General features: G+C 34.1%; 1 protein-coding gene across 6 annotated transcripts in view; it reads right to left on the reverse strand.

The window, feature by feature from the left end:
- Positions 1–15,478, reverse strand: part of ARHGAP20 (Rho GTPase activating protein 20) — a 124,178-nt gene that overhangs the window by 96,817 nt on the left and 11,883 nt on the right. For 5 of the 6 annotated variants that reach the window (XM_025356852.1, XM_025356851.1, XM_025356847.1 and 2 more), the window contains one exon: positions 7,267–7,349. In XM_025356852.1, the coding sequence (XP_025212637.1) occupies positions 7,267–7,346 (80 nt within the window). In that variant the 5' untranslated portion in view covers positions 7,347–7,349. Of the gene's footprint in view, positions 1–7,266; positions 7,352–7,689; positions 7,758–15,478 lie in introns of all 6 variants that reach the window. The other variant, XM_025356850.1, reaches the window with a different exon arrangement.

The following is a 15,478-nucleotide window of genomic DNA, read 5'->3' on the forward strand; positions in this document are numbered from 1 at the left end:
ATAAACAATGAAGAAATACTGTAAGAATGCCAATATATATGAGATTTCTAAACCATATACATGAGCTCTTGTGGTATTTTGCTGCATGAAATTACTTCCTAACAATAACAAAGAAACATTTTGTTTAAAAAAATCTCCATTTTCCCTATCAAGACTTTCACAAATACCAATGAAAAAGTAAAGTGTCTTATACATTAAAGGAAGTCAGGAAAGTCAGAAACTACTGTGCTAACCTATTAAATTCCTCTTTTGGTTTGCAAATGGAGACATTAATTTATTCACTAATTCATCCAACAAATAATAACTGAACAAGTATGTACAAGGTATTATTTTATTAATAAATGTGTGCTAGGACACTACAGGAAACATGCATATAAGGAGATTCCAATGAAGTATGATTGAGTGCTATGATTAAAAGATATATAGGGTGGTTTTCACACTGTGCCCAATAAATATATACAATTATTATGTGCCAATGTTTTAAAAAGGTACTGTTATGACTCCTATTTCACAGATGAGGAAACTGAGGCTTGGAGTAACCAGTTGTTATGGTATGAATGAGAGTGATCATCTTTATAGATTTTTAACAATACAATTCTCACCCAAGTTCAAGTGTTGCAACTTAATTACCAATGTGATAATATTAAGAGGTGAGGCCTTTTGGAGGTGATTAAGTCATGAGGGCAGAGCCCTTATGAAGAGAATTAGCTCCCTTATAAAAGAAGTACAAGGGAGCTGTTTGCCCCTTCCATCATGTGAGGACATAGTAAGAGATGCCATCTTAGAAGCAAGACTCCGTCTCAAAAAATAAGAAAAATCTATATGGAAGTATGGAAGTTTTTCAGTATTAAAAATAAGTTACATATCCAAATCCCAACAAGTGAAATGTACCAAAATACTCAACGTCACTTTCTTCCGAGCACTTAGCAAGTTCTCAGACTCAGTAGTTTTTCTCACCTACCCCCAGAAGACATACACTTTAGTCACCGGGTTGATCAAGAAATGTAAACTCCTTTTAAGAGATGCCTAATCAAAATTTAATTAGGAAGTCATTCTGCCAAATAAAAATACAGTGATATATTTCAGTGTCATATATAAATGACATCTGCATTGTTTGCATCAGTGTATCCCGGCTTTAGTGTGGATAAAAGAGAAAGGTTGTATCTTCACAGTTTAACACTGATTATCTAGAAACCTCAAGGGACAGTGTTTTTTTAGGGGAAGTGGATAGAGGAAACAGAATTAATCAGTATAGCTGTCTTTAATTCTCTACTATAGATGTAAAAATTATTGTTTTTTAACAAATTTTTTAAACAAATACACAGTTTTGGGTAAAATTTTTTATTGGAAGCTTGTGAATATGAAGTGTCCTAAGGTTTTTCAGTTGAAAGTAGTCCTTATGTCATAGAAGCTTTAGCCTGAGATCAGGAACCAGTAATCATCTTCCCCCACTGTACCCCAGGGTGAGAATCTGCGATAACTATACATGCAGGTACTGAAAGTTCATGCAAACCAGTGGTTCATGGGGGGGTGGGGGTGGTACTAACCTCTAGGGAACACTTTGGAATTTTGTGGAACATTTATGCTTGGTCAGTGATTTAGTGACAGCAGCCAGGGATGCTAGGCATCCCCTGGAAAGCACAGGACATCCTGCCTAGAGAAGAATTGTGGGTTCCTGCATAGCTTTTGAAAGTCCCCTGTGTAGCATATGCATGAAGAGGGGAAAAAAATCTTTATATCATTATCTATTCCTGTAACCTATTTTATATATAAGCACAGAGTATTTTTATACATTTCAATAAACACTAAATTTTTCAGAAATGTAGCTACCTTGTACATCAACAGATAATTGTACTCTGTATTGCTTGGAACCATTTCTAAAAATCACCGGGCTTCATTTTTCTGTGCTTGTTACATGACATTTCTTATCTGACTTCTCTTAAATCTGAATATATTAATTGTAACTAGTTGTAAGCATCTTTACTTAGATGTCTTTAGTGTAATCATATCTGAGCATGTACTTATTGAAATACATACTTTATTAAGAACTACTTTCATTTTTTTCTGTATGTTACTGTTAGAGTGTTTTATTATTTTTGACTTTTTAAAAATATCTGTGAATTTCATTTCAGGATATAAAAAGAGGAATTTAAACACATATATAGACTTTTGTATAACCAAGGGTCATTGGGTTTAATAGAATCAAGAACTACTGACACAGGTGAAGTGCCATGCTAGGGAAAACGCTAACACTTATCTGACTCACTGAAAAATGCCACTTCTTATTGTTTTAAGTTGAGAATCAATATAATAATATACAACAATGCCCTTCCCCACACTGCCTCCCTATCACTTCTTCAAGAACTGGTGTTTACATTAGAGCCAATTCTCCCAGATTCTTAGCTTAGTAGTAGCAAATTATGATGAGTAGCAAGTTATTTTGTGTCAAAATAACTATAAGGAAAAAAGTCAGTTTGGCTGGACACGGTGGCACACCCCTGTAATCCAAACCCTTTGGTATGCCAAGGTGGGAGGAACACTTGAGCCTGGGCAACATAGCAAGACTCTGTCTCTATAAAAAAATAAATTAGCCAGGCATGGTAATGTGTGTCCCAGCTACTTGGAAGGCTGAGGTGGGAGGATCACTGAAGCCCAGGAGTTGGAAGCTGCAGTGAGCTATGATTGTGCCACTGCACTCAGACCCTGTCTTAATATATATATAATATTAATAATAATATACATAATATATAAAATAACATATAATTATATATAAAGACAGGGTCTGAGTGCAGTGGCATGATCATAGCTTACTGCAACTTCTAACATATATATGTATCTTTTAATCTTCAGTTAATTTCCTGGAAGTTTCTCTAGATCAGTAATTAGGGTGCACAATGCTAAGGAATGGGACCTTCAGCTCTCTCATAATCTTATAAAGATGAGATTATGTTTTTATTTTGTGCAGTTCTTGGTGCTTGTACTCTGAAGGTATGCAAAATATTTGTAAGCAAAACAATTTCAGGATTAGAAAGAACCTGAAAGGGTCCTCTAGTTTAGTGATTTCTAAGCCTTTCTAGTTCGGTATTCTACAGTGGGATACAGACATAGGCATATTTTTCAAATCCATAGTTAATTCTGTGCACTCTTTTTAAAAATTGTAGTAGGAACACTTAACATGAGAGCTATCATCTTTATAGATTTTTAAGTATAGAATACTGTTATCTATAGGATTCTAATGAATGCTTGGTGGAGGACCACTGTTGCATGATATAAAAGAATGCTTTTATGTTTATTTGCTTATAAAAAAGGAATATGAGATAGAATTTTAAGGAAGTATTTACAATTGACAGAAGTAATACATATTTCTTATAAAAGAAAACAATATGGACATGTATAAAACAAAAAGTAAAGTCCCTACTCCATCCCCAGGGGTAACTACTATTAATCATTTGTATATCCTTTTAAATTCTTGCCTGTTCAGAAGTGATTCAGATTTTTGTTGTCCCTCATGTTTAAATCTCACTTAAACGTAGATGTAATAGTTCTTTTCAAGTCTCTTGCAGTTTTTTTAAAAACTTGGAGATCAAATCCTATTATAATAAACATTCAAGAAAGTCTTTTGAATTTTGTCCACTTTTTTATAATGTATGTTCCTGAAAAGTTACATAAATCAGATTTTATGAATTATTAATGAACTTGTTATTTTAAATAAATCCTATAGTTAAAACTTAAATTTTATAGTAAAAAACTAAATAGTAGTATTCAGTGATATACTTCTTTTTCCAAAGTTGTTACAAATAATGCAAATTTTTGCAAATAGAATTTTGCTTTTCTATCCATTATACTCCAGAAATATGAGAAATGTCTAAAGTCCAAGATGATAACAGATCTATTTCAAGTAGTACTTTATACAGCAAAATTCTCATAGCCTTCCCCCTTAATCATTTCTGTCTCTTGCAATGTAACATGAGAACTAGATTGCAAAAGATTTGTGGGCAGTGTTTCGGCAGACAGTAAAGAAATAGTGTTTCATTTATTGACATTTTATAGTTTTTGAATTACGCCCATATTTGATTTTGGCATTGCTGTAGAACCTTACTATTTTTACTATTGTTCCATAGTTGTTACTTAGTAATTAATGACTTGTAGATGATAAAGCTTGCATGTAAATCTGCAGGAGATATCAAAGAATCCTTTTTAAAAATAATTTAATGAACAAGAGCTGGATTTGGATTTAAAGAGGAAGAAAGATTTAAATTAACTGATGAGTTAACTGTATTTATGTGTTAAACGTAGTTTTGTCTCCAGTGTTCTTTGGTGAATGCATAGAGTACATAAGGAGAGGCAGTTCACAGATTTTAACATTTTTTTTTAATGTGACACCATTCAGAGCTGCTGGAGGTGGTTTTTCTAAGTATATTAGGAAATGTGACAAGACATCTTTCATACTAAGGTTAGATGTTTTCTAAGGTGAGTGGTTACATGGCTGCAGTCAACTACTTTTACTCTTTGACACAGTAGTGTTCAGTTCTGTGTTTACAGATGATCTAACGTTGTGTCATAATCATCCTTGTGTTAAGATAAGACTCTGAGCGCATATGTTGAAGGGTTTAGTTTTCTTAAAAATAAAATGAAAATGTTGAAATATATTATTTGTTAAACTTCTTCTAATTCTATGATCATATGATTATTTGTTGAATACAACAAATCAAAAGATTTCCCAGAAGACTGTGTATTTTCCAATATGATCTTAATTTTATTGTTTCATATAATTTTTCAGTGATAAAAACCTCAACCTTGTTTTTTAAATTTTAGATTCAGGGGTACATGTGCATGTTTGTTACATGGGTATGTTGCATGATGCTAGGGTTTGAGCTTCTATTGAACCCATCACCCAAACAGTGAATGTAGTACCCAGTAGTAGTTTTTCAAGCCTTGCCCCCCACTTGCCTCTCTTCTTTTGGAGTCCCTAGTGTCTTTTGTTTTCACGTTTCTGTCCATGTGTTCCCATTGTTTCCTCCCACTTATATGTGAGAACACACAGTATTGGGTTTTCTGTTTCTGTGTTAATTTACTTAGAATAATGGCCTCCAGCTGCATACCTGTTGCTGCAAAGGACATGATTTCATCCTTCGTCCTTTCTTATGTCTGCGTAGTATTCCATGGTATATATGTAGCACATTTTCTTTAATCCACTGTTGATACTTAGTTTGATTCCATGATTTTGCTATTGTAAATAGTGCTTCAATAAACATAAGAGTGCAGATGTCTTTTTGATAAAACTGTTTTTTTTCTTTGTTTAGATACCCAGTAATGGGATTGCTGGGTTGAACTGTATTTCTATTTTTAGTTCTTTGAAAATGTGCCATACTATTTTTCATAGGGGTTGAATTTAAATTTTTCAGAAAAATACCACTCAGATGCTAAGAAATTAAAGTATGGTAATATATAACAAGAATATAATGTCTACATAATCAATATGAACATTGTTTTAATATACCCAGCTGTTATTTTCCCCTTTTTGAGAAAGAATTTTGAATAGTTTCTGAATACTGTTACTTTAAAGGTTCACTAATAAGATCAACCTGTTAGCAAAAACAAAAGACTTCTGTATATATACTCTGAATTCTAATGTTTGCAGTTTTCTAAACACATCATACTCTCTAGCCTTCTCTCAAAGGTCACTTCCTTCAAAAACTCCTCTAACTCTTCATAAATAACATCCATGCTCCTATAACACACTGTATATCTTTTTATATATAAATATTAGACATTTATTGTTCATAGTTCTGAAGGTTGGCAAGTCCAAGATTAAGGCACTGATGCCCAGGCTGGAGTGCAGTGGCGCGATCTCGGCTCACTGCAGCTCCACCTCCCGGATTCACATCATTCTCCTGCCTCAGCCTCCCAAGTAGCTGGGACTACAGGCACCCACCACCACGCCCGGCTAATTTTTTTGTATTTTTTTAGTAGAAACGGGGTTTCACTGTGTTAGCCAGCATGGTCTCGATCTCCTAATCTCGAGATCTGCCTGCCTTGGCCTCCCAATCATATAGATTTTATATTAAATTAGCACAATTTGAAGAAATGTCATAGTAATAGATATATCTTCACTTTAAAGTTGGTGAAGCCTTCACTTTACCTAAAAGGATTCACAGCTTAGAGAAAAATCATTGTAACATTCCTTGAACATAAAAACTCTTATGAGTTAAAATGCCGTTTAAAAATTAATGAATAAATTAACAAATATTTGAATTTGAAACAATGAATAAATTAATGAATAAAATAATAATTACTATTCAGTTTCAACACATCATGAAAGACTCTTAAAATGTCTATTGAAATGTTACGGTAGTCAGATGTGAGCAAGGCGGGAGAGGACTCCCTGCAACACACACCAGGAGTATTGCGTGACCATCAGTTGATGGTCAGGTGGTTGTTAACCATTTCTCTAAAGTAATAATTGGTCACAGCTGGCACTAGGGAAAGGCGGTCGCGTAATAGACAGAAAACACCTGAAACTGATCAGCAGCTTCCCAATGAGATTCCAGAATTATGCCAACATACAAAATTCCCAAGTCAAGAAGTCAAGCTGTGTACTTGTTTTCTCAAGTCGTCTGCTTGGGCCTCTTTCAAGTTGTACTTTCCTTCCTGTTCTAAATCTTTTTAATAAACTTTTGCTCCTGCTCTGGAAAAAAATGTCTATTTCAATGTCCACTGAAATAGTAATTAGCCTCCATTGGTGAAATGACTCTGTTCACAGATATTTAGCTTATTTTTCCACTTTGAATTTCACTAATTTAACCAATGCCTAAAATAAATCAATATTCCATTTTAAAAAATAATCTTAATATGGTTATCTTCCTTCATATCTAAAGTTGGTAAGAAAAACTGCCTATCCATGCACAGCCATCACTTTGTGTTGATTTAAAAACATGCAGTTTTGTGTGAAACAAAACATTGATTTTTCAGTATTTTGATTTCTATTTTACAAGTAAATTTTGTTAAAATGTGGAACTTTCAAGTTTATCTACGTTTTGGGGTGAAATTCACTTTTGAATCAGTTTTAAAGCAACTGAGCATATATACCAGCTGGGCCCTATTAAATAACCTCAGAACAAAAGTTGTATTTTCTACTCTTAAACAGAGAATTCTGGTGGTGATAACAACCTCTATACATTAAAGAATATGTGATCTGAAAAACACTTCATCTAATATAAATTTCCAAGCATGTACTAAATGTGTAATACAAAGCTTTGCACTTACCTTGTAGTAGGCCGTTTTTGTAGAGCTTTATCCAGGATAAGAGATGGAGCGCTCCTCCTCCTTTCTGCTAGTGTTTTCATTTTCTGTTGATGAAACAAACCAAAATGAAGACCACGTGGCTTGTAAGGCAAGACAATGTTGATTTTTTTCAATCCAATTTAACAAGTTTTGCATTGCCTATCTTTGCCTATCAAGGAGTCTACAGTTTCATTATGGAGATAAAACTGTAACATCTAAAATAGAATAGTTTAAAAACAAAACAGGACAATAAGTGTCAAAAAGTGGTAAAGGCAATAAGTATTTTTTGTGCTCAGAGAATAAAGAGGTTAAACGTTTACCAGAGTATTTGGGAGAAACACACCATCATAACCATTATTACTGGTTATCATGTGTCCGGTTCTGCGCTAAAGGCTGGACGTGGATTATCTTATTTATAATCCAAAATGTCATCCGGGTAGATACTACTATCTTTATTTCACAGGCAAATTTGGCTTCAAGGAAAGACAAGTAAAGGAGAGGCAAAAACAGTTAAAGCAAAAGCACAGAGACTAGATTTTTGCAAAAATATTAACACACTTGGGAATCCCTTCTTCCAAATAGACTTTTTTTAAAACAGTAACTTCAAACAATAAAAAATCTTTTTTTTCCTAGGTCGTATATAAATATAAGCAACTGGATAATTCAGGTACTCTGTTCCAATGACCTAAAATTGCAGTAAATGAAGTTTATTCAACTTGAATTATTCAGATAATTACTCTCTAAACTTAGTCTTATATATTTAACATATCTAGATACAGCCACTAGAGGCAGATGAGTAAAATTAACCATATAGTCACAAACAGCCATAAGCAAAGTTCAGGCTGTATTATCAAAACCATTCTTCTCACCCTGTGTCTTTATGCCCTTTCATCCCTCTCACCCCTGTATCCTCGCCAAAGGTCTTACCCACTACCTCTAGGTCAGTCATGCTTGGGAACTGGATGTTGCTCCGATGGGAACCATATAAAACTAGCCAGTATCCTATTATGTGATTCATAAAGGAACGGCTTGTAGTTTTAAAAGTAAAACAATGATTCTAGCATAGGAATAAAGAATCATCCAGTGGGAAGAGGATGCTAGACTTCTTTGGCACAATTCTTATCCCACAAATTCTCCATGCTCCTAGGGATCTCTCCCAAATTATTGTCACCACTGCTCTGGCCTCGGTGTTGCTATTCCACTCCTTAATCTTTTGGCTCACATGTGGAAGCTATAGGCCCAAATCTCCTTAGCACAGCTGAGACAACAGCTGAAATAATTATGTAAAACATCAATAAACGACAGGAAACACATGGGTTAAAAATAGACACTATCAAACATCTCAATTGGGAGTTATTAACCACAAATAAATTTCAGGCCAGGTTACTTATATAAAAAGTTTTTGCATGATGTATATTTGATGTCTTCCTTCTAGAGAAACAGCCCAGAGTTATCATCAGATTCTTAGAAAAGTCCAATCCTTTCCAACACTGGTGATTTCAATAATCTAATTTATATATTATAGTGTGCAAGCCCCATCTCACTATTTCCATTACTCACACCTCTTAGGAACATAATCTTCAGGAATCTAAGATCCTTAGGCTCGTGTGACTGCAGAGGTTACAAGCAGAAAGGAAAACTGGGAGATAAGTATTTGTATTGCATTTCCTCATGTGAAGAATCTCAATACTGAAAGACGGGATTGATTTTACTAAGAAAAGTGGCAGTTTGTTCATATCCATCAAGCTATGTTCCCGATTTTTTGCAGGGTTGTGTTTCATCTTCAGGCCTGGAATTGATTCCTACTCTCTATCCTGATTCCCTTTACAGGACCAATTTACTACTTTGAAGTGTGAAATGTACCCACTCTTGCAAGCTTTACCTTTGTCCCTTACACCCTCTGTCTGCTTTGTCCTTGAGGATCTGCCATTCAGCAGTTTTACATCTGCTTTCTCTAACCTTCTGAAATCACTGTCAGCAGATCCAAGATTCTAAACTAGATCTTCATTAGTACATAGTTTCTAATTCTGAGCTTCTTGGCTTTCAGGTTTATGAAGACTTTGGAAAGGATTCAAAAGACAGTGTAAAATGATTTAAAATGTGAAGAAAAAAACCTATGAAAAAGGATAAAATGATCTGAGATCCTTCATTTAGAAACAGTAATAATCTCTAAAAATTAATGCAGAACTGTAATATGGAGGAAAGCAAGCATCTTCCAAGGAAGATGAGGCAAAAAGAAATGGGGAGAAACATGGAATGAAAATCCAGGTTGACCTTGGGTAGTGGTTTGTTGAGAAATCTATAAAAGTTGTGAGCTAAATTTTGCATGCAACTTCAGGGGTTCAGAACTCCCATAAAATGGATTCCTTAGGGATTTATGAACCTCAAGTTAAGAAACTTTCTGATGTAACAAAATCTTCCCGAGAATGATAGCTGTTAAACATGAGAATGGATAATCAAAGAAGGGTGACAAATTTTCTTCTGAAAAGGTGCTTTTGAAATGGGTGTTTTTCATGTAAATCTATTGTAGAAGATCATTTGTATAATAGTGAATAGACCGTATTTTCTGAGTTTTAAAATTGTCAGATGTGTAAGGGGTCAAATGCTGAGTGTAGCCACCTCATCCAGCTTGATTTATATTGAAGAGAATGCAATCAAACTACCAGCAGGTAGTTTATTTTTATTTCAGGTTCCATTGTTCACACTCAGACTTACTCTATCATTAATGAGATGTGCAACCCAAGGCAATTCAGCCACTTCTCTGGGCCTCCATTTCCTTACCCACAAAATGAGACAGTTTGGACTACACAGTCACTTAGATCCCTTCTATTTCTGATAGTCCCACATTAAGTGTCCACCAAACATTCACCATGGATATGAAAGAAAATAAACATTACATGAACCGTACATTTAGGATTCACAGGATTCATTCTAAATAAGTAATAAAAGTCTTACAAGCAGCCAATATAACTGGGGATTAATAGATTTAGATATTAATTCATTCAAAATACACTGATCTTTTTCTTTTGCTCAAAAGTGTAACCAAACAAAGGGCCAGTAATAACTTCAAAATAAATTCACTGATCTCTTAAAGAATCTGTTGTCAGGCAATGAAAACTTAGATTTTCTTGTTTATAACAACTATGTGAAATACATCAAAATAGAATGAAACTATTGATTGTTTTACAGATGTATAATAGTACAAACTTATCAGGACAGGTTTAGGTTATGCTTATCTTAGCACCAACAAATTTCACAGTTGTTCTGTGACAGGGATAACTATAATTCCTTGCCTCGCAGAAAACAAAGTAAACTACAAACAGTATATGGTATATATTTTCTGTTGTACTTGATGTTTATAACTAGATGACCTCATACATAGTGGCTACCACTGTGAAATAGAATATATTTAAAAGGTAATGTTTTAAAGAAATGATAAGCTATACATTTAGGCAAAATACCCAATTAATTAATTGCATTAATCTTTTGGGAATGAGTTTAATATCGTACCACTTACCTAGTGTTAAGTATCCCCAAAAACTAAATAATAATTTTATGTGAGCTAAGAAACAAACAAATATGAAGTAGTATCTATCTACTCCTCTGTCCCCGAAATGGGAAAAAATGAGGAGGAGAATGGAAGAAGTTCTAAAATGGAATAAAGAGTGATTAAATTTTAAAAACTGTTGTCTATTTACAAATGGCCCTTTATTAAGAAAGTATAACATGAATACTAGAGAGAAATTATTAGGTTGGTATACAAGTAATTGCTGTTTTTGCCATTACTTCCAAAGGATCTTTGACCCTCTGCTGTCTCCTCTGCAGTTATATTCAGTATTGGAGGTAAAAAAATCCTATTATGCCTAAGAGTAAATGAATAAAGGTCATAACTGAATATGAGAACCAAATGTCAGTAATTTATCTTTTACATTTAAATAATAACACAAATCTGCAGCAACATTATCAACTAATCTGCAAGGTGCTTTCCACTTCAAGTCATTTTAAATACATGGATTAATTACATATGCAACTCCCTGTGTTCCTTCATATATGATGCCTCAGTAGTAGCATTTCACATTACACTTATGTTTCTGACCCTTTCTAGAGAGCAGGGGCTATGTCTTCTTCCTAAATTTTCTCCCTTCCTTCAACAATTATTTACTGAACTCTACTCTGTAGCAAGCATATTTTTGCATTCCCAAATCCTGGTATAAGGCCTGGCACAAACTATACACTCTATAAATGAGGGTTTTATGTGAATTACAAAACCCAGTCATTCACCACATAAATACTGCCATACCCAAATGCACACATATGAAAACAAACAAACCTTTAAGGGGCTCTGCTGGAATGGTGTCATTAAGAAAAATGTAAGCATTTGCAAGAGTATATCTGTGCACTGCAAACTACACCTTTTGAACACAGTGTTGACACTTATCACTTTGACCTAAATAGTAAACATCTGCCTGACAATAAAGTTAATCATTTGTCAACAGAAAAAATGGTGCTAATTGGATATCCACATACAAAAGAATAAAGTTGGACCCCTACCTCAGACTATATACAAAAATTAACTCAAAGACCTAAAAGTAACAGCTAAAAACTATAAAAATCTTAGAAGGAAACACAGGCATAATCTTGTCATCTTGGATGAGGCAGTGGCTTCTTATTAATAGATATGACACCAAAAGTACAAGCAACAGAAGAAAAAATCTAGACACCATCAAGATTTAAAATTTCCATGCTTCAAAAGACACCATTAAGAAAGTGAAAAGACAACCCACAGAATGGGAAAGATTTTATTGCAAATCATGTATCTGACAAGCGACTTGTATCTATTATAAAGAAATATTAAAACTCAATAATAAAGGCAAATTGCCCAATTAAAAATGGGCAAAGGATATGAATACAGTCTTCCAAAGAAGACACACAAGTTGCCAATAAGGATATGAGAAAATGCTCAACGTAATTAGCCATCAGAGAAATGCAAATCAAAATTACAATGCGATACCACATCACGCACGTTAGGATGACTATAATAAAAAAAGATAATTACAAGGGTTGGTGAGGATTGAAGACTGGACTCTCATACACTGCTGGTGGGAATGAAAACTGGTAAGACAGAAAACAGTTTGGCAGATCTTCAAATGGTTAAACATACAGTTACCATATGATCCTGCAATTCTACTCCTAGGTACATATCCAAGAGAAATAAAAACATATGTCCTCAAAAAGACTTGCATATAATTGCTTATAACAGCATAATTCATAGTAGTAAAAAAGTGGCAACATTACCAATGCCAATCAACTGATGAATGAATGGGTGAACAAAATGTGGTATATCTATACAGTGAAATATTACTTGGCAATAAAAAGAAATGAAATACTGATACATGCTACAACATGAGTGAACCTTGAAAACATTATACTAATTGAAAGAAACCATTACAAAAACCATATATGATTTCATTTATATAAGGTGCTCAGAATAAGCAAATCTATAGAGACTTAAAGATTTGTGCTTGCCTAGAGTTTGGGGAGACAGCAGAATTGGGGGATGATAGCTAAGGGGGTTCAGTATTTCTTTCTGAGGTAATGAAAATATTCTAAAATTTACTGTGGTGATGAACGTACAATTCTATGACTACACTAAAAGCCACTAAACATAACATTAGGTGGGTGAATTGTACGATATGCAAATTGATTTGGTTAATACCAAAGAAACCTAACTATCAAATTACTAAACCACTGGGCTCCAGCCCAGCAAACTGGTCCTTAGCCATAAGTTATAATTTTCTTCTTATCACAATCATTTGAACTATATGAAAATGGAAATTTTTTTTTATCCAATATATTTTTTGTACAAAAAGTTTCAGTGGCTCTCCATTTGAGTTCTTCAGAGATCTGAGGAATTTGCCCACCTGCTTATTGTTTTAATTAAAATTTTAAAAAAACTCTAGATTCATGTGCATGTGCGTTACATCAGTATATTGTGTACTGGTGAGGACTGGGCTTCTAGCATACTCATTACCCAAATAGTGAACAGTGTATCTGATAGGTAGTTTTTCAACTCTGGCCACCTTCCCACCCACCTCCCTTTTGCAGTCTCCAGTATTTATTATTTCCATCTTCATGTCCATTTATATCCATTGTTAGATCCTACTTATTAGTGAGAACATGTGGTATTTAATTTTCTGAGTTAGTTCATTTAGGATAATGGCCTCTAGGCTCTACCCATGTTGCTGCAAAGAAAATGGTTTCATTCTTTTTTTGGCTGCATAGTATTCCATGGTGTATATGTACCACATTTTATTTATCCAGTTAACTGTTGATGGACACTGGGGTTGGCTCCATTACTTTGCTAATGTGAGTAGTGCTGTGATGAACATAGAAATGCAGGTGTCTTTTTCTGTTTAGGTGTCTTTATAATGATTTCTTTTCCTTTGTGTAGATACCCAATAATGGGATTGTAGGATTGAATGATATTTCTATTTTTAGTTGTTTGAGAAATCTCCATATTGTTTTCCATAGATATTGAACTAATTTACATTCCCATCAATATTGTATGTTTCCTTTTCTCCACATCCATGCCAACACCTGTTTTTTTTTTATTTGTTTTTTTTTACTTTTTAATAATAGCAATTCTGATGGGTGTAAGATAATATCTCATTGTAGTTTTAATTGGCATTTCTCTGATTAGTGATTTTTGAGCATTTTTTCATGTGCTTTTTGCCACTTGCTTTTGTTCTTTTGAGAAATATCTGTTCATGTCCTTTGCCTAGTTTTTAATGGAGCTGTTTTTTTCTTGTCGAGTTCTTTCAGTTCCTTGTAAGTTCTACTTGTAAAGTTCTACTAGTCCTTTGTCAGAGGCATAATTTGTGAATATTTTCTCCCATTCTGTAGGTTGTCAGTTTACTCTTTCTTTTGCTTTGCAGAGGCTGTTTAGTTTAATTAAATCCCATTTGTCTATTTTTATGTTGCATTTGCATTTGTCTAGTTTCATTCTTCTGCATGTGGCTAGCCAATTTTCCCAGCACAATTTATTGAATAGGATGTCCTTTCCCCATTGTTTTTGTTGGCTTTGTTGAAGATCAGTTGGTTGTAGGCACATGGCTTTATTTCTAGGTTCTCTATTCTGCTCCATTGATCTATATGTCTATTTTTATACCAGGACCATGCTGTTTTAGTTGCCATAGCCTTGTAGTATAATTTGAAGTCAGGCAATATGATGTCTCTGGATTTTCTTTTTGCTTAGGATGGCTTTGGCTATTCGGGCTGCTTTTTTGGTTCCATATGAACTTTAGTATTTTTTTCCTAATTGTGTGAAAAATGAAATTGGTAATTTGATAGAGATTGCATTGACTCTGTAGATTGCCTTGAATAGTGTGGGCATTTTAATGATACTGGTTCTTCCAATCCGTGAGCATGGGATAGTTTTCCATTTGTGTCATCTACGATTTCTTTCATCAGCCTATTTTGTTAAGGGTTTTTATCAGGAAGGATGTTGGATTTTATTGAATGCCTTTTCTGCATCTATTAAGATGACTGTATGGTTTTTGTTTTTAGTTCTGTGTATGTGGTGAAACACATTTACTGATTTGTGGATGTTGAACCATCATTGCATCCCTGGGATATAACTCACTTGATCATGATAAATTATCTTCTTCATGTGCTATTGGATTCGGTTTGCTAGTATTTTGTGGAGGATTTCTGCATCTGTGTTCATCAGAGATATGGCCTATAGTTTTCGTTTTCTGTTGTGTCCTCCCCTGATTTTGGTATCAGGGAGATACTTGTGTCATAGAATGAGTTAGGAAATGATCCCTCCTCATTGGTTTTTTAGAAGTTTCAGTAAGATTGAATGCCAGTTCTTTGTATGTTTGATAAAATTCAACTGTGAATCTGACTGGTCCTGGGCTTTTGTTGTTGTTAGAAGATTTTCACTAGTGATTCAATGTCATTACTCATTATTGGTCTGTTCAGGACTTCTATTTCTTGCTGGTTCAATCTTGTAGGGTTTTATATTTTCAGGAATTTATCCACCTCCTCTAGATTTTCTAGTTTATACACATAGAGATGTTCACAGTAGTCTGTGATGATCTTTTGTATCTCTATGTTATCAATTGTAATGTCACCTTTATCATTTCTGGTTGTACTTCCTTGAATTTTCTCAGTTAATTTAGCCAGCAGTCTG

Source organism: Theropithecus gelada, chromosome 14 (assembly GCF_003255815.1).
Source record: "Theropithecus gelada isolate Dixy chromosome 14, Tgel_1.0, whole genome shotgun sequence".
Taxonomy (NCBI): domain Eukaryota; kingdom Metazoa; phylum Chordata; class Mammalia; order Primates; family Cercopithecidae; genus Theropithecus; species Theropithecus gelada.